At 45.1% G+C, this 19,359-nt stretch overlaps 1 protein-coding gene across 1 annotated transcript; it reads left to right on the forward strand.

Moving 5' to 3' along the window:
• Positions 1-12,687: 12,687 nt before the first annotated feature.
• VMA21 (vacuolar ATPase assembly factor VMA21) lies at positions 12,688-15,832 on the forward strand (the record flags this gene model as incomplete). Its single annotated transcript, XM_079541732.1, has 3 exons — positions 12,688-12,757; positions 14,384-14,493; positions 15,690-15,832. Exons 1-3 carry the CDS (start codon positions 12,702-12,704, stop codon positions 15,830-15,832), a joined length of 309 nt encoding a protein of 102 aa, XP_079397858.1. The 5' UTR covers positions 12,688-12,701.
• Between the last annotated feature and the right edge of the window lie 3,527 nt (positions 15,833-19,359).

The raw sequence follows: 19,359 nt of genomic DNA on the forward strand, positions 1-19,359 counted from the left end.
ACTCCCGGGGTTTAGCTAATGGGACTCCTTCCATCAACCCCTTCATTGCTTGTGGAGCAGCAGCATGCTGCTGTGGAGGAAGTCACTTTGGAAATTCCATTTAGGACCTGCACTGGAGACATTGGCTTGCAGAAGTTGAGCTAGTGAGTGGCTGCTCCTGCCAACAGAGCTCCATGCAGAAACGCAGCTGTGCTGAACAGCTCCCAGTCAAACAAGAGGGAAGCATCACATAAACTCCAACCTCTTATCTCTTGTGCACAACATGAGAAAAGTAGCAGTGTGTGAACTTTGCGTTGCATCGTGTGGATATTGTGGACCACAAGCCTGCAGAACTGATGGTGCTGATCGTGCAGGGCTGCAGCTGTGAGGGGCACACAGGTTGGTCATGCCAGCAGGCTTCTGTCTGCTGCTTTGTTCCCCTAGTCCCCTGCTGCTCCAGGGCTTGCTGAGATGGATGTAAGCCACTGACACGTTTCCATGGGTACCTGTTTGCAATGCTGCTCTTGGGTAGCTTTGTCTCTCCCAAAGTCTGAAGCTTTGCAGTAGCTGTTGCGAAGGGTTTGTGCTGTTACTGCCCACAGCAGGGCAGGCGAGGTGTGCTGCTCGCTGCTCCTTTCCATTCAGGGAAATGCTGACATGGCACAGCAGGTGCCGTGTGAAGAAATCCGAGCTTCTGCCAGCTGCCCACTGAGCTCTGCAGCGGTTTGTGCCTTCTGAGAGGTTCATTTAACTCAGAAGCAGCACTGCGTCTGCACTGACGCTGCTTCTGGTATCTAGGCTGGTTTCTGAGAATGCCTACCTAGAGCATTCACACTCCTGCTGCGGTGTGATGCCTCTCCCTAGGTCAGTGTAAAGCCTGAGCCTGAACACCTAGAAGTATGAAAAGCACTTGTCTTTGAGGAAAAGTAATTGCTATTTCCATCCAGACAGGATCTGCAGGAGCCAGGCTGCCCGGAGCCCTGCGTATCAAGCAGACACTGCCCTCAGGACAGGACGTTTGCTGCTCTCCGAGGGCAAACACCAGAGAGGCGACTGTGGGGAGACTCCTGCAAACCCACCTGCAGCTCCTCGCAGCCAGGCTGCTCACAGCCACACAATCCCCACTGCTGCAGGGATTTTTTTCCATGTGCAGTAACACAACTTCTCTCTGAGAGACTGCTTTTGTCTTTGGTTGTAGCCAGTGCCCAGAAGAGTTGCTCCAGGCTGTTTGGTGCTCAGCCATCCCTTTCATCCATCAGTGCCCACATTTTTGTCTCTGAATTTGGACTTAGAGCTCCTTAAAAGAAAATAGGAAGGTTATTTCATATGTGGAGGAATTTATTAAGCCTGGACCTGGATCTCATTCTTATGCAATGCAAATGAGTAATAACAAGCCTTCTTCATTACCAGCTGAGCACTTGGGCCATGGCTATTAAATCCTCGCCTCCCTTCAGTCTGTTTCTATCAGACTGCCACATTAAGCTGCATCCTCATCGGAATTCATAAAGCCAGCCCAGGCTTGTGTTGGGATCTAAGCCTGCAAAATTAAAACTCGAGTAGCAGAACACAATATTTTTTTGGCTATTGAGAGGAGCAAGCCGGGATATTTTGGGGCATGGTGTACTGAATGAGGCGTGACATCACCTTGATTACTTGTGATAATGAAAAATTTCACAACAGCCATATGGCAAGGAAAAAGAATAAGGGTCCATTTATCTCACTGCTCTGGTTTGGTTACATAACATTGACATAATGGGCAGAACCACCCTGGCTTTTGTAGTCCATGAGTGATTTCCATCGCACAGCCCTGACTGCATGCCCTGGAGGTGGCTGCATAGGAGCTCCCAGATGTGTGCAGTATCCACCAACATGCCTGGGAGATGCCTGGAAGAACAGCACTGCATCCAGACCTTCGCACGTGAGAGACCAATGTTGATTCTTTGAAAATCTTTCAGCTAGTTGGAGTTCTGCTGTAACTCTCAGCCACCGAGCAGAACTTTAAAAGTATTAATGACCTTTCCTTGCATAAAATGAGAAAAGCAGGGAACTGCCTAAGAGAGCAGCGGTGATTCCAACCTCTTTTTTATTTGGGAATCCCTTTCTACTAGGGACCTGCCCTCAGCTCAGGCTTTCCATCAGCAGATTTGTTCCAAAACACAGCTTCTCCCTCAAGCAAGCTGACTGCATCCCTCGCGCAGGAGCCCTGACTGCTCCAGCCAGGCAGAGCTGGCACCAGATGGCAGAGCCCCAGAGCTCCGTGCCCCCAGTCACAGAATCACAGAATGGCCTCAATTGAAAAGGTCCACAGTGATCATCTAGTTTCAACCCCCCTGCTGTGTGCAGGCAGTCCTGCTGCCCCAGTGGGACCCCAAGTGGGAAAAGGCTTCTGGTCTCTTCCCCTTAAACTGTCCTGCTTTTTGTGGGGAGAACAAGTACTTGGTAAAGCAATGAAAGGAAAAGGCCCCGTGGCTCTCTGTTGTAGGAACTAACTCATTTGTTTGGGAGTACTGAGTGTCAGTGATGGTTACGGATTTTATACCATACTCCCCCTTGAGTGATTTCGCTCCTCGGAGACTCGCTATTCCAGTTAATTTGAGTTTCAGTTCAGAATTTTGAGACTTTGGAATTCAGATTCATTTCATACGTGAATGGGTAGCTATCCCAGACTCAATCATTTCTGGATATTCAAGACAGGGAGGGATTTAAACTTCTGTCATGTATTCCAGAAAGAGAACCTACTTCTTCCCAATCTGGGATGGTGACTCCAGTCACTAAAATGGGGTAAATGGGTTGGACAGGGTAGTCGCTGCTCTGGCTTCTGTGAGCTCTGAAAATACCAGCTGAGTCGAGTCCCAAAGGTGAGAAAAGAGGAACACCTTATGTGTGAATTTGGATGGAATTTTGCGTAGGCTGAGCACCAACTGTTCAGCCTGTTGTGGATCCTGGTCTGCGGTGACATGCTGAGTGGAAAAAATGATCTCTGGGGGAGCTCCTCAGAGATTTGGTGAAAGAAAGGGGGAAGCAAAAGGCTGTGAGCTGCCTTTTCTTTGCAGGTGAAAACTATCAGCGCTCTTCCTGGAGCACTTCCACAAACTAATTATGCTTTTGTGTATCAAAGGAGAAGCATGTTTGTACTGACCTGGTGTCTGGGGAGATGAGATATTCCATCTTGGGAAATTGGCACCCTGGGGCTGGCTGCCTGCACACAGCTATTGCAGGGTGCAGATTCCCCTTGCAGTGTGGTCATGGTAATCTGACAATATTCAGCCAAGGCAATGGCAGTCTTTTCTGCTTCTATTGCCTTTGGGTCAGGCTCCGGCTGGTCAAATGGTGCTAACGCTAGCAGGACAGATTTTACAGACCTCAACCTGTAATTTCAGCACTATTGCATTACCTTTAAAAGAAACAAAAACTATCCCAGCAAGACACAGATTATTTAGATAGAGGGTAATAGAATGGAATCATAGAATTGCTCAGGTTGCAAAAGCCCTTAAAGATCATTAAGTCCAACCACAATGTAACCATTCTACCCGAACTCTAACAACCCTCTGCTAAATCATGTCCCTGAGCACCACATCCAAACTGAAGTCTAAATTGGTACTACCTGCACCTCCTGCTGTTTCTGGACTCCTGTGCAACCTTTCACTGACATCGCTGATGGTGCAGCAGAGCATCTCTGCCACGGCGAGGTCCTCACCAGGACATGGGCAGGGGCTGGGAGGTTATACAACCTGGAATTACGCAGTGGCTAGTAAATTATGGCATGCGATATGGCTGAGCTAACTTCCCCCACCTTAACAGCCCGAAAGAAACCGATTTGAAGAAACGGGCAGCTCGCTTGGAGGTCGGGCCTTCCAGCCGTGCGTGCGCTGGAACGCGGCGCGATGCCCCAGCGGGCCATTCCCTGCTGCGCAGCGCCACCTAGAGGCGGCACGGCCCGCCGCCGCGCCGGGAGGAGCCGCACACGGCCGAGCTCTGCGTGGGGCTCGGTGCTGTCGCGTCCCGATGGGAAAGGGCCGGAACGCAGTGCTGGCCGCTGGGGAGGCTTCGCAGGTAGTCGGAAGAAAAAACTCTTCTGTGCCAGTATGCGTTTGGCTTTATTTAAAATAGTGAGCGACGGAGGAATGTAATACTTGAACGTATAACTTAGGAAAAGCCAGGGTGCAGCTGACAGTGTCTGCTGGTGCTGTGCCTTCAGAAGCGGCTCAACAGCCATAGAGTTCAAGTACAAGACTCGGAGCTATCTAACCCTGAGCCATCACTGACTGCAGTTTTGTACGCTGTGCAGACAGTGTAGTTTTCCTTTGCACTTACAGAGGATTTCCAGCGCGTCCATTTCAGTTTGTAACGCGGGAGCTGACCTCAGTCACAGATCCAGAGCAGTGCCGGCTGGAAGGGAGCTCTGGTCCCCACTGCAGCTCCAAGCAGGATCATCACCACCACTCGCCCAGCTCAGCTGCAGCCTTACCGCACTGAGTCTTGAAAACATCCAAGAGTAGGGATTTCTCTGTTGCTCTTAGGGCAGCCCGTTCCCATGATGCATAACCCCTGCCAAAGAAGAATATTACACTGGAGCTGACTCAGTCCCCAAGGACATTTAACAGCAGTTTTTATGTTGTGGCCAGCCAACAGAGATGAGATAAGCTATCAGCATTAACATCAGCTATTGCTGCGTGACCCTCCACCTTTTCCTTTCTCACTTTGCTTCCACAGGCTGTTAGTCATTACTCCTCAGATCGCTTCCAGAGGTGTCCTCCTGCTCCTCTTCAGCTGCAGCTCTTCAGTCCAAACGCAGCAATGTTTGCTAGTTTGTGCTCTAATGGGAGAGATCATCGTTTTGCCAGAACACCATGATCCTTAATTGAGCTTCCTGATAACCACACATCATAATGGTATCAATTTTTCAGCATATCAGATTAATTTTGAATGGGAACTTCTAAACTGAAGGAGAGTCGGCCAGCAAAAAGCATGTTTTTTTCTCTGCATGCAGCAGTTACCCTGTCTTCATACAAGATTTCATTAAATGCCCATCAAAGGCCAAATCCCTATTAACCTCAGCAGACACATTCACAAGCAGAGCAAGGGAAACACCTCCCTGCAACAAAGCAGCGTAAGATTCAATGAAATGTGAGTATTATTTATTTAGAAAATAATTGCCCTATCATTGGCGGGCATCAGTGAAACGAAAGCATCTGTCATCTAGCCATGGGCTACTGCTGAGCTAATGCTCACTCTGCCGTGTGCTGCACACGCTGTACTCTCATGCGTACCGTTCGCTTCAGCCCCTGCAGCCTCCGGGCATAACTGGCATGCAGTGATTCTTCTTGGAAGCTTTTTGTGTTTCACAATTTCTAATCTTTTTAATTCCTAACTTTAATGCTCGTCTGTAATTTTTACTGAGTGGGGTTGAGAGAGACATTTCACACCGCGCCCCGTGGAGAACCACTTGTGTGCTACTTCTGCTCCACAAGTCAGCTCAGTTGCAGATCTGGGGAAGGAGCAGCAATCTTACATTAGATTGGTGAAATGCTTGACAGAGGGAACAGGATGTTTTCTAATTTCGAGTTGCTTTTCCTTGCACCCAGCAGGAAAGCTGGGCAAAGAGAGAGGCCCTGCTTGCACTTCTCTGTCTGCACTGACAGAGAAACCAGGAGCTGTGCCCTCAGTGAGTTAGAGGCAGGCCATGCTGGCCTCCTTCGAGCAGTGTTCCGTCACCTGAAAGACAAACTGTGGCTCCGGCAGGACTCAAATGTCTTGTGGGTGAATACTGGATCAGAACAAATAACTCCTGTCAGCGTAGCTGACCTTGGAGATTTTTATTAGCTAATTAAGATGCCACACGCAAAGGGCAGATTGAAGCTACAGTCTTGCTTAAAATTTAGCTCTCTCTTAATTGAGTTGAAGAAGTCTGGCTTACATCCTAAACTGTTGGCATCTTCTATTGCTACAAGTATGTTGCTATTTGTTTTATTGGAGAATGCAAATAACATCAGTGACATAGTGATAGATGGCCCAGTGTGTAACAAGACAGGGGAAAACTGGTAATTTTGTAAATTTTAACAAATTGTATGCATGCTGTGATGGGGCTGGTGCAGCTTACTGGATCTCTGCAGTGCTTTCCAGGACACAGGATGAACAGGGACCATTTGCTGTGTCAGTTCCAATGAAAATAAAACAGAGATTTTCAGGAACAGGGGGGAGGGAAAGTAATTTTCTTGTAATTGCTGCGAAGCTCATCAGAAATCATGCGCTTTAAAGGCTGTTTCAGCAGAGAAATGACAGATTTTAAAATCTTCCCACACAGTATATTTGTATAGTATTTCCTGTGGTGGTGATGGATCATTTATCCTGAACACTGTTATTTCTTATCTCTCGTTTGAAGTACTTGTGTATGTACTCCTCTATCTATCTTCCTACAGGCAGCATTTCTGCTTAGCAGAAGTCTTGCAGTTCACCTGAAGTCGGATAATACTGTAGGAGTCCTGGAGGTATGCAGCTAAATAGGGTGAGGTACAACTGCTCCACTAAGACCTTCTCAGAATCTCTACTCTCTCCTGCCAATTGCTCACAGTGCTTGGGCAAAGATTTCCAAGCCGTTTATCAAAGGATGTTGTGAGGTCTGCCAGGATCTGGCTGGAGTCTGAAACCTTTGAATTCTGAAACTCATTTTGAAGGAATTTTGGACTTTAAGAGCTTTTCCTAACCAAAATGAGCACTGTCTTTTATCAGCTGGATTATATTCAGAACGGAGAATTTGCATTCATGTCTCTCAGTGGGCTTTGGAAGTACTTTTACACCAGTACTGTCCTTTTGAGGACTAAACATTAAAAGTAGCTGAAGGAATTGTAGTATTAAAAACAAAACAAAGCAAAGCAAAACAAAAAAGCCCAGACCTGGCACGCGGAAGAGTTTTCAACCAGTGCACATGCATGCATATGAATGATGATAACAATTATATTCTCACTCCCATTCTCAGCCATTCTGGATGGACCACAGTCACAGAATCACAGAATTGTAGGGGTTGGAAGGGACCTCCAGAGATCATCGAGTCCAACCCCCTGCCAAAGCAGTTCCCTACAGCAGGTGTAGGGATCACAGCACTGAGCTGTGCTTTTGGTTCCGTGTTACTTTCATAACCAACAGATAGCCTTACTAAGCATGTGGGGCTTTTATGTTTGTTTCTGCCTCTGCAAGATGAGGGTAAAATGCAGGTGGTTCTTTGATGAAATTACAGGACTAGTTCCCTGAGACAAAGGCTGAGGGGCTGGGGAGCCATGAACCTCCCCAAACTGGCAGAGGTAGCAGGGGAGACAATGCTAACAGTGCTGCCCTGTTGCCATATGACCACACACAGTGGGTAAGAAGGGTGTAACATAACAATTTGGCCATCTTGATTGGCAGCAAAAAAACCTTCTGTGACAGAAGGAAAGCCGTATGGGTATGGCCATAATCCAGCCCTAATACAAAAGAGGTCTTCCCTCTTATTTTATGCTAGCAGTCTCAGTCTTGAAGCCAAAGGGGAATGGTTTACACTTCTGAAGAAGTCACTGGAGATCTGGACTCTTCCTGCTCCTTCTGTGCTCCCCTGCAAGCACAATGTGGCTGTAAGCCTACCATAGAAACTATCTTTTGAAGGGAAGGGGCTGTCAGCCCACAGCAGCACAGTATGAGCAGAGCTAACAGGCATGAAGTCTTCAGTTCCCATTGCATAAAACAACATCCTTTTTATGAGCAGATATTATTCAAGCCACAAGCCACACACGCATTTCCAACGCTATAAAACACATCTCTAGAACTGGTCAGGAAACAGCTGCTTTTTCCAATTTGTTTGTGTTTGTACAGTGGGGGACTCCATTTAATGTTTGTCACAGAATCCTCTGCTTTTCACGCTGACAGATCCCTCTTCCCCATCGCTCCAGCCCCGGCCTCATCCTGCCCTGTCCAGTGGTGCACATTCCAACCTCAAAACTTGCTCTGCTGGTACAAGGAATTGCCTTGGACGTATTTGTTCCAGCCAGCATCTTGCTTCCAGTGGTGCTTGCAAACGCTGCAAGAAAACACAACCTTTTCTACGTCACCTGCTGGGAGTTGGTGCTGCTCAGCTGTGCACGCCGGGTGCCTGCAGAGTGCTGGCTGCTGCAGCCTAAACCAACTCCAGTGCCAGCTGGCAACAAAATGACAGGGATGATGGCGGGGAGGGCTCTTGCCTGTGCCTTGCCACTAATTGGTTTTCTGGTTCAGGGGCAGGGAAATTTGCCGGAGGATCGGACAGTGAAGATAAACTAACACAGGATAAACACAGATGGCACAGCTGTTGCTTTATGCCTCTGCTGTTGGATATGGAGGTAGAAAAGTCTCCAGTTGCTGATGCTTTTTCTCTTGGGCACTTGGAGCATCCCAGCTGTACTGTTTTGGCTGGAGATTCTTTTTTTTTTTTTTTTTTTTTTTTTTGGAAATCATATGGATTACCTAGAAAAAAAATCTCCTGTTTGTGATAAAATCCTTTTGGCAAAGGTGGAAAGCAGCTTGTAGTCTGTCTCAGCTAAACAATGCTGTGAATTTTTATCTAATAATCTTCTGTGAAATTAGGTAGATGTGACTTTTTTTTTCTTGTTTTTGCTCCCATGATCGAGTTACTGTCAGTGAACAGATTTTCAGCCAGCCCTAAGCTCCAAGGTAAGCCTGGTGCTGGTGGCAAACCCAGCCCTTCCAGGCTCTGCGGCAGAATAGGTGCTGAATGTCACAGCAGCCTGCCTGAGGGGCAAACCTGTCAGTCTGCAGCTCGGAGGTTATCGTGGTGAACTCTCTGAGGTTTTCCAAATTCTGAGGACTTTCCCATGCTTCCTGACACCCTGATTGGGCTGATTGACTCTTGTTTTCTTCTTTTTTTTTTTTTTATGACTCTGTAGAAGAGAAAAATCACCTCCATAACTCTCCATTTCCACAATGGTCCCTTCTATTTTCTAAAGCTAGCAATAAGCCAAAAAGAAGTGGGAAGTTTGTGTGTACGTATTTTTGTGTGTGTGTGTTTGTGCACCTCTGCGTTTTGGAAAAGCACACCTCAAACCTGCGAGACAAGTGTACAACTTCGACTGCATAGTCAGTATTGCCTGGGCAGCACCATAATGTCACATACTGACCTAATTCCTGTAACATGTAAGATCCATTCCATTTGCCAGAACAGACAAAGGGAATTTCTTCCTCTTCACTTGAGTTCATTATCTACAGTTTCACTTGTAATTGGTAAGTATGGGTTGATTTATATCAGCTGTGGGAATGGAGCCTTTCCCACTCTTAGTGTAGTTGCCTCAGGTATTTCACAATGTGAGTGGAAGGCAGCCATTTCTGTCAGTAGCCCTATGTTTTCTCTGAAAAATGACAGCAATTATAGCTGGAGGTGGAAATCAGGCTGGGAGACTTCTAACCTCCATTAGCTAATAAGAACATCTTAGCTCTTTACTCTGATTTATCCTAGGAACGGGCAACAGGGTTGTAACAGAGACTGTACTCCCATAAAGCCCATATATATGGTTTCTTTGTTAAACCACAGCATTAGTGATAGGCTGGTTCTAAATCTAAAACTGGTGCCCAAGTCTGCAACATGTTCTATGTTTTCCTTTGAGAAGTTGGACTTTTGGACTGCAATATTGGGAATAAACACCTCTTTCTTCCTGTAGTGCAGAAGTTCAAAAACAGAGAGTATTTGCAGTACTGCTGGAACCGTAATAACTTAAAGAAAATGAAAGGCTTTGGTAGAAAGAGATAACATCTTCACATATGTCAACTGGCATCAATGGAAAAAAAGGGACAGTTTTCTGGCACAGAAGCCTTTATTATGGAGCAAAAGAGACTCACAGCCCCTAGAATTATCAATTTGTTTTCTCAGTCTCTCAGGTGCTGTAATAAAGATGATATCGCGCCTTACAAATGCCAGCTCTCTAGATAGGAGTTGTCCCTCTGCACTTGAGATCCAGTCACAAGCATCACGCATCTTTCCCCTGACCATGGCAAACCATGACCTGAAATAAAGCTGTGTCTCACACCTGCTCTTCTTCATCCGCACCTCTGGGCTACTTCATAAACATGTAAGAGCATTCCTACAGCTAAATAAGAGCTCAGCAGCCTCAAGGCAGGCTCTACTCAGCACTGCTTGCTGCTAGGAAATGTCATTTCAAAATCTGGATCCTGGGGATCGCTCGGCACTTCTGCAGGATCAGCCCTTCTAACTTGTGTCTATTCTGGTTCCCGTAACCATCGTTCCTTCCCCATATCATCTCCTGTTCTGATCATCTGACTTATATGCTCTGCTTTGACAAATCATCGAGGAAAAAACCACCCTGATTATTACATGTATGCATACATCCTCACAAGCAGGTGGTTCTGTTTTTCAAAACTATCTTTAAGATCTTCCCTTTTTCAGCTCTGCTCGTGATGTGGGACTCTCTTTCTCCATCTGCCACTAGATGGTATTGCTCCAGCAGCGCTTCTCAGCTGCTCTGCACCATCCCTGAGATGAAGCCTCTGGACACCAGCAAGTTCAGAGGGCTCAGTCTGCACAGCCTCCTTTCTCCATCCAGATTTTGAAATGCACTCCCTGCCCCACGTGGGCCCAAACGTACTGACTTCTGCAGACACACGATGGTTTGTATTGTTGAGTTGCTTTTAATTTTGTGGTCAGACTGCAAGGTGATTCACAGGGAGCAGAGAGAGGGACTGCAGCACAAATGAGGCTGAGAGAAAGGGAGCTGCTCCACGCTCTTGGGAACACGTGGCCAGAGTTAGGCTAACAGGCTTTCTCCCTGCTTTGCCATTTGCTGGAGCCCCTCACCATCAGGCAGTGTTCTCTGTGGAGCACCTTGCTAGGACCACATACCAGGAAAGACATCGCTCTGTATGTGCTCTGTGTTTTTACTCTTCAAGCATCCACCAGTGACTGTCATGGAGGATCATGTGCTCGAATAAACCAATCTTTAGTTGCAGCTTCTTGCGCTCGCAGCACCATCTCTGCTTCAGGGCAATTTTTTGTTTGCTCTATAGTCCAAAAGTCTCTGGTCTGCTAGCAATTTCAGAATACTCAGTGTATGAAAACTGAAGAGCTCAGGCAGGACCTAGTAAGATCTTGATCTTTTAAAGGATTGAAAGAAAAAATGTAAACAAAAGGCTATTTTTTTCACAGTTACGAAAATTTTTGAATCATGCTGTATTTCCTTTAAGTGCTCATGAAAGAAAAGTAGTGAAACATGCACAAAATTATTCAGCAAAACTATTTTTCATCTAGCAAATGAGTGAATCTGTGTGCTGAGATATGAGGTAACTCAGTATTAAAAATAAATGACTTGGGCTATTAGGCCTTGAGTTACTTGCTGCCCTTTCATGATTGATAGCATCTCTGTGGTAAGCTTATGTGAAACCATTCTACTTCTATATTTCCTTGTTTTGTTGCTAAATTATCTTATGTTACTGTTGTTTCAGGGAAACAAACAGGGAAGTCAAAGTGGAAGTGGAAAGAACGCAACGTATCCACTGATTAAATGCTCGTGGCATCTACATTCACATTTTTCAGTTGTCTGACATATCTTAACTATGCACGGATGTTTTTGCCAAATCATTTTTGTTCAGTAGGAAATCTATAAACACATCCTGCTTCTACATTTGAGCTGGACTTTATCATCACTAGGGCTTGCTCAAACACTGCTGAGCAGCCTGAAGGGGCAAGGGACCTGGCTGCTGCTGCTTGCACGGGAGGACAGGAGGACAGCCTTGTGAAGAGGATGAAGCTGCTGTGCCAGGTCATGAACTGCGTGGCGCCGGGAGGAGGAGCAGCACCAGGCTGCAGAAATGAGGGCTGTGTGCAGGAAAACACAAGAAGAGTCACGTGTGGAGGTGCTGACTCACAGGATTCACATCTGGCTTGGCTGGGCAGTAAGACAGCAACATGGACTCACCGTGAAAGGGACACGTATCCTATTGCTGCTGTGTACGAGACTAGATGAGATAGCAGCGTTCAACTAAACAGCTTCCATAGACGATTGTCTGGAGGCTGCAGCACTCTGCGTCGCTGCCAGAGCTGCTCAGTGAGCACCAACAACTCTGTACCCGCACACTGGGCTGCTGCTACAGCATGTCGTGACACCCATCTGCCGGAGAGCTGGACGTGCATCCCCTCGTTAGCAGGGGGGTAAACCAAGGAGCCTGGCTGCACCAGGCAGCTCGCGGGCTTTATGTGGGAAGGCCTGGCTGTGCTGCAGCACTGAGACCCGCTGCTCCGTCACGTCTCGGTTACAGCAGGGGCCGTTTCCCTCTGGACATGACCAGAAGCTCCTCCTTTGGCAGCAGAAGGTATTTTTCTACAGCCTTTGGGCGACGAATTCATGTTTGAGGGCCGAAAGGACGCAAAGAGGACTTTCCAAAAAAATTCTGAGCAACTTTGCTGCCAGGAGAGGAGGACACCTGGACGGCTCCTCCTCCACTGGTCGACCCCGCGCTTCCGCTCGCTGTCCCCAGCAGCAGCTCGGTGTCTCCGTCAGCGGGCCGCGCCCGCGGTTGCCAGGGAGACGGCGGCGCGAGGCACCAGTTGTGCGCACGCGCGTGGCCCTCCGGCAGCCAGGCGGTGTGCGGTCAGGTGACCGGAAGCGGCTGTAATGCGGTCAGGTGACCGGAAGCGCGGACAGTGCTGTCAGGTGACCGGAAGCGGCGGCAGCGCGGGGCGCTGAGGGGTGGTGATGGAGCGCTACGACAAAGCGGCACTGAACGCGGCCTTCGCGCCCGAGTTTCGGCAGTAAGGCCCGGGACCGGACGGGCCACTGGCGGGGTGGTGGGGGCTGGGAGCCTGAACCGGGAGGGAGGCGTTCCCTGTGTTTGTGCCTCTGAGTTGGGGTAGCCGCCTCCGGGCGCGGCGTGCGGGAGGCCCCGGACTCAGCGGGGCCGTGCTGCGTGCCCCTGGCAGGCTCTGGATAGCGGGGCGGGTGTGCGGCGAGGAGCCCCGTGGTACGGCGAGCGTTTGCTTCTCGTGCGTAGGGAGCAGCGAGCGTGTGGCACTGTGAGGGACGTGTTTGTCGGTGCCTGGGGAGTAAGCTGCTGGTCGTACTGTCATACATCCACGGTTAGGGGCTGAGCAGGGAGCCTAAATAGAGAGTAGGTTCTCATTTGCATTGGAAAGGCATGCGGAAGCTTCAGTGTGTTTATTCTTTTCGCAGAGAGAAAACTTAGGCCAAACTGTAGTAAGGGAAAAGATTCTGAGCATCTCTTTAAGCTGCTTGAATGTATGTCAGTATAATGTGGCCTAATCAGCACAAGTGATGTTGGCTTTAGTGCAAAAGCTGTGTGGCTACAAATCTTTTTGTGACTGTTAGAGAGTGAGGGTTTGCTTGATTTTTATTCCCACTTTTCCTGAGAAACATCGAGGGTAAAACATTTCAAGCAATGCATTTGCCCCAGGTGCCTGGAACCTTTGCAGATGTCCAGGGGTTATAAAAATTGTGTGTCCCTGACTTGAATTGGCTTTGGTAGGGATTTGTGCTTCAAGGTCTGAAGGACACTTGTCATTGTTTATGGTGATCTTTGGAAGCCAGAAGGTGTTGGTTGGCTTACACGTTCATTCACTGCTGCATAAAATAATGGAGTCAGTGAAGCAGAGTGATTAAAAACTGGTAGAGGCACACACAGAGAAACAAGCTCTGTGTGTTGTTTTGTGAATACAAAACCTGTTCTAGCAGGCAAAGTCCAGGGAGACCTTACCAACAATGCAGTCCCTCCTGATTCTCCTGTTCAAGGTCTTTTATGTTTAGGTCTGGGAAGGAAAAAAAAAAAAAAAAAGCTATGAATGCTGTTCTAGCTCCATGTTCTAATTACTGCTACAGTTACTCCAAGGTTCTTAGTGGAAACAGAAGTTATTTTAAACAGGAGCTATACCTAAAAAAGGAACTTCATTTGCAGCTTCAAACTGTTAAGTCATTCTGTGTACTTCCCTCTGTGCCCCACGCTGTGGTACTTCTCATTTGCCTGGAATTGTAGTTACTTTTTCCAAAGAAAATGTGGAACTTGGCAAGTTTTGATGTGAAATACCATCATGTATGTCATGTGCATGTGTATCTAGCACTAGATATTTAATAATGTGAAAATAGCACACCTATGTTGTTAATATTAGCAAAACAGGAAGAGAACAGTCTAATATTGTTGCTCACCTTGCTGGTGAACTTTAACTGCCATTCCTGCATCTTTTGGAGTACTGTGGTTTGCTGTTGCAGTTAGCAAATGTGTGCTCAGCCTTTGGCACTTTTTTCCAGTGCCCTCAGTTCTTGAGAAGTAATTGGATTGCTTCTCCTGTTCAAGGCAGGCTCTTGTCCTGTGTCAGGCATGCATATTGTGACTTCCTTCTATCTGTAACTTTTCTTATTTATTTCAGAAATGAGGGTTCATTAACATCAACTTTAAGAACACTTCTATTCTTCACAGCTCTAATGATCACATTGCCAGTTGGGCTGTATTTTTCATCAAAGGCTTATATTTTTGAAGGTAATTCCATCTCTACCAATTAGCATTACTATTGCTAAAACAGGGAAATTTTTCTTTCCTCTTTAGAATGTCAGTTTATTTATACAAAGCTCTGTTATGTCTAACTTGTATACGTATCCTGTGCATCTTTCCCTGCATTGTGGTCTGCAATTTCACACTCACTGTTGTTATAGAGTGGTTTATATTGTATACAGGTGCAGTGTTCCCCTTACCTAAATTATATTTTAACACCACACTTCCTCAGAGCTCTATCAGGATTATCAGGGATGGGCTTCCTGCAGCTGTTGCCAATTAAATGTGTGTTCAGGACAGAGTAATGTTATTCAGTGGTATTTTTTCTGCATTTTAAATCATACCTGCATTTATAAACATCAGCTGTTGAAGTCAGCTGCTTTTAAGAGCACTTTGTCAGTTTATAACTAAGTTGGAAGGTCTTCCAGGATGCTTCTCGTTTTGCGCTTACTGCTGTATGTAGTTCTCAAGGCTGAGAAATTTGCTAAATTACTTCCAAATTTATTTGTAGTATACTGAAATGTTCTTTTTGCCAAAGTGTAAACAGAGCCTTAACTTTGTTGTCATTTAATGGCAAAGCTGTCAGCATGGATGACATTGGACTTGTTTGGAAGGATGTGTTATTGGTGTGTGAGCACTTGTCTTTTTTGTTATTCCTTGATGAGGAAAAATGATGTTTTGTCTTCTGATATTTTAATGCTTATTTCTTGTGAGAAGTACCATCTTGAGTGATGAGTTGTTTTACAATCGAAGTTAAGAAGGTAGAAGTTCTATAGATTATAGTAATTATTTTTCCACCGATTTTTTTCCTTGTACAGTGGCAAATAAGCAGTGCAGTTCTTTTCTTGCTCTATTTTCCTGCCCTGCAAAGGTTTATGCTTTGAAAAAAAGGATGATGAGGTTTATTTGATGCTGGAGGATAATAAAGAAAATGTGGGTGTTGTAGAACTCTGAATTGCGGACTTCAAAAGCAGAGTGTTCAGTCTTAAATGTTTTGTGGGGTTGCTTTATTCCAGAAACGCTTTCAAGGTCTGTAATTATTGCAGTGCATTCTTTCTGTGTATCTTCTTGAGCTCCAGCTTGAGATACAGCAGTATATTGAATTTTGGTCTTTTGGGGAGGGGGAAGCTATTTTCTGTTTCAGCATTCATAACTAATGTTCTTTCCTCGTTTTATCTTCTCAGGTACCTTAGGAATGTCCAACAGAGACAGCTATTTCTATGCTGCCATAGTTGCTGTGGTCACAGTTCATGTGGTGCTTGCAATGTTTGTGTATGTAGCATGGAGTGAAGGCAGTCGGCAGTGGCGGGAAGGCAAACAGGACTAAAATGAAAGCCATCATCATCTGATACCTACAGACTGTAAATATATTTTCTGCAAATGAAAAGCATTCTTCAAAATGTGTAATAGATGTATGCAGAGATCAGGCTGATGTTTCAACCCTGTTCAGTTATGATAAGACCTGTGCTTGTCTTGGATGTGTAGCAGTATTTTCTGTAATGCTGATGGAAGTTGTATGTGGGTGTAATCAGCTTCTACTAGGTTGAGCTGAGGAGGCATTCACATGAAATCAGAATGAAACACTTAAAAAAACAAATCACGTGGCTATTTTTGCAAATCTTAGTATTTCTTGTGGCCTGCTCTGAGAATAACATTGGCCTGAAACAAGCATTATGTTTTAAATTAACTAAATTGCTGTTTAATAAGTAATATACTTTACTTGCTGTCCAAACAAAATGGAAAAGATGAGATTTCTTTTCTGTGATTAGTCCAGATCTGCATTCTCTTATGCTAATTCATCAGGTTCCTACAAGTAGAGCTTGCTTTGTTGGAAGAAGTGGAATAAAGGTATTGGCCCAAACTGGCAGCTCTTTATGGCAGTGTGCTAGGCTGAGGCTTTACACCTGTAGCATCTGGAAGCTGTCAGAAAACGTGGGTGATCTCTGAAAATCTCACTTAGGAGCATCCTCTGAAGTATTCTGACCTTCCTGTCGAAACCAAATGTTGCTTTCTGACTTCAGTAATTCGTTTTTCAGGACATCTCAGTTCAGTTACTCGTGTAGGATGAATAGGTTGTTTTAAGAGCAACACGAGGTAAATGTGTTCAGTGACCTTGTCCTGCAGTTACAGTTTGAGTCCAAAATATTAGGCAAGCTTTGTCTCCTGTGAGGTGGAATTACTCCTTGGGGAGGTTGTGTAAGTTAAAAATTAGAACCTGTTCCTAAGGAGATCATGGGATACCTTCCAAATGTGGAATATCCACCTTTCCTCATCTTCAATTGTGATTTTTGTTATGGTATAAAATTTAATTTCTGTTTTCCTTTTCTGTTGTTTTGAGAGCATTTGTCTCATTAGTGCAGTACTTGTCTTTCTGTTCTTCTACTGTTAAATCTCAATGAAGCAAAAGAAATGGCGTAGTGGCACAATTTATGTCCTTGCCTCTGTGTTTGTACTTGATAATTGCTGAAGGATGCAACTGCATTGCCTGTGGTGAACTACAGCAGTAACAGCTATAACCTGCACTAATGAGCAGCGGAGGAACAAGTGAGATACAAGGGAGAAAACAAGCTGTAGCCGTCTGCAAATGTTGTCCTTTATGAAGCAGAACAGTGATCACGTTATGGAAACTTTGCTTCTCTTCATGTGCATGAAACTGTACACTGTGAAATGATACAATATGTTGAGCTCTTTTTCTTCCTCAGCTCTGTCTGGACACTTCCCATAGTACAACCATGGGGACACTGTTGTGTTGTAGAATAGCAGCCTAAACCTCATTTCTGTCTTGAGCTGATGTCCGCAATCTGTTCAGCATGTAGACAAAACTTCTCCCCTCAGTTCCAGCAGCGCACAGAACTTTTTCTAAAGCTGTTTGCTTTTAAGTTATTGTACTCCAGGTCTTTCTGTTAATTTGAACTTTCGGTTTGTTGTATTAGTTGAGTATTTTTTGAAGTGTTTTGCTTAATATAGGACTTGGAAAGATTTTGTTGCTACGTTGTCTTTTGTAAAACGTACCCAACAATGAAACAAATTAGGGATCCATGCCCAGTAGCGAGAGAAACGTGTTCCCAGAACTCATTCCTCTCCTCAGCCTGTGTGTGTACAACAAACACACTGTGTGCTGGGACATGGTCAAGCATCAGCAATGAAACCTACACTTACAGGAGAGTAAGGCTAATACAAATCGCTTTAACTGGTTATGGATGAGAAAAGTTAACATCTCATAGCACTGAAATACAAATGTAGTTTGTACTGCGGTGTGTTGGGTCCCTGTTCTCCAGTGTGTGGAGCATGCACGTTGTAGAACAAGTGCTTCACTTTGATAGGGAATACTCTGCAATACACGATGCACTAAATAAATGCGTGTGCTGAACATTTTGAATAGTATCTTTAATAATGCTCAGGAATACTGCAGCTTACAAGACTCAGCTGTGGCGTTATTCAGTAGCTGTGTTAACTCATAATGGTGTATGGATGTGAATGTGATTGTTGTGCTTTACTGCCTGGGTCTAGTGCTCTGTCTGTTTTACTTCACAGGGCACAATTCTTAGATGCTAGATTAATTTCCTAGGAACAATAAGGAAACAGGTTAATAACAAAAATCTGAGAGGCTTGATTTATGTATAGAAATCCTAATGTCTCAGCAGCTGGACATAGGAAGATCTTTTCTCTTTGAAGATAATGTTTTGGTCAAAATGTTCTCCCTGAGAAAAGAGAGAATTTGTGAGTTCCTGGACAGTAACAGTCAAATAGCCCCGCGTTTTACCTTGCTTGGAAGTTGAAACAACCACTGAGGTAAGTGCTGCAGTGTGAGCAGTCAAGTGCTGGAGTTACACTGTGACTTGGGAGCTCAAAGAACAGAAACTAGTCTGAACAATCTGCATGGAATACTCTGCTGGGAGCTGCGCTGTGCCTTAAACTTGCCAAGCTTTATTATATTTCAAGAGCTTGATTGCAGCTTTTTTATTAAGTGTTTATACTCATGTCCCTGTTAGTGCCTAGGCTAACTTAACTGGTGACTCACGTTTTATTGTGTAATAATCATTGTGATCTGTTGTCTAAATATTGATTACTCCACGACTGTGATCAGTTTCCGTATTTTGTTGTATTGCTTTTATTTTCTATAAAAGAACAATGTACAGTTTGTAACGATGTGGTACTTTTAAAGTGATGCTCTAAGTTCATTATGTTACTGAGAATGGATTTGAAACAACTGCTGTTAAAAAAGACAAAACTGGGAGATGTGGCCTGCACAGTATGTGCATGTTTCTGTTTAGTGGTGATCCATCGTGTTTGTGTAGGTTTACTATTAGTTTAGGTAAAACAAGTGATTGTAAGTGAATATTTTGAAACTGAGATTGTATCAGAAATTTAATTGAATGTTTCCTAAGATTATAAATGGTGGGAATAGTGGAGGGAGGTGGGGTGGAATTGAGGACTGGAAAATCAGTAGCTTCTCAAAATTAGTTTAATTTTCTTTGCCTTTTATAATTTCCCTTTTGTGTGTGTTTGTGTGTGTCTGCAGAACACTGGTGGATATCCAGCCTGTCCAGTTTGCAGGTGGCTGACTTTGGTTTATGGTTAACAATACCTGATTTAATTCATCTGTGAACAGCTGGCTGAGAAGATGGTGCTGTTGATGATCATACTGCTAACAGGAATCGCCTGTCAGATTAACACACACACTTCAAGCAGTCTCTACAGTATATAGATAGCAAAATACCACTTTTTTTTTTCTGTATGAGGGGGGGCATAGTAATACACTGCTTAAACAACCTCCTGTGTAATTTGTTCTTTGTAACTATCAAACTGATAGAGATTTAAGGATGTGGTTTTGTCATGCCACATTAGCAGCAT

Source organism: Tetrao urogallus, assembly GCF_951394365.1.
Source record: "Tetrao urogallus genome assembly, chromosome: 13".
NCBI lineage: Eukaryota > Metazoa > Chordata > Aves > Galliformes > Phasianidae > Tetrao > Tetrao urogallus.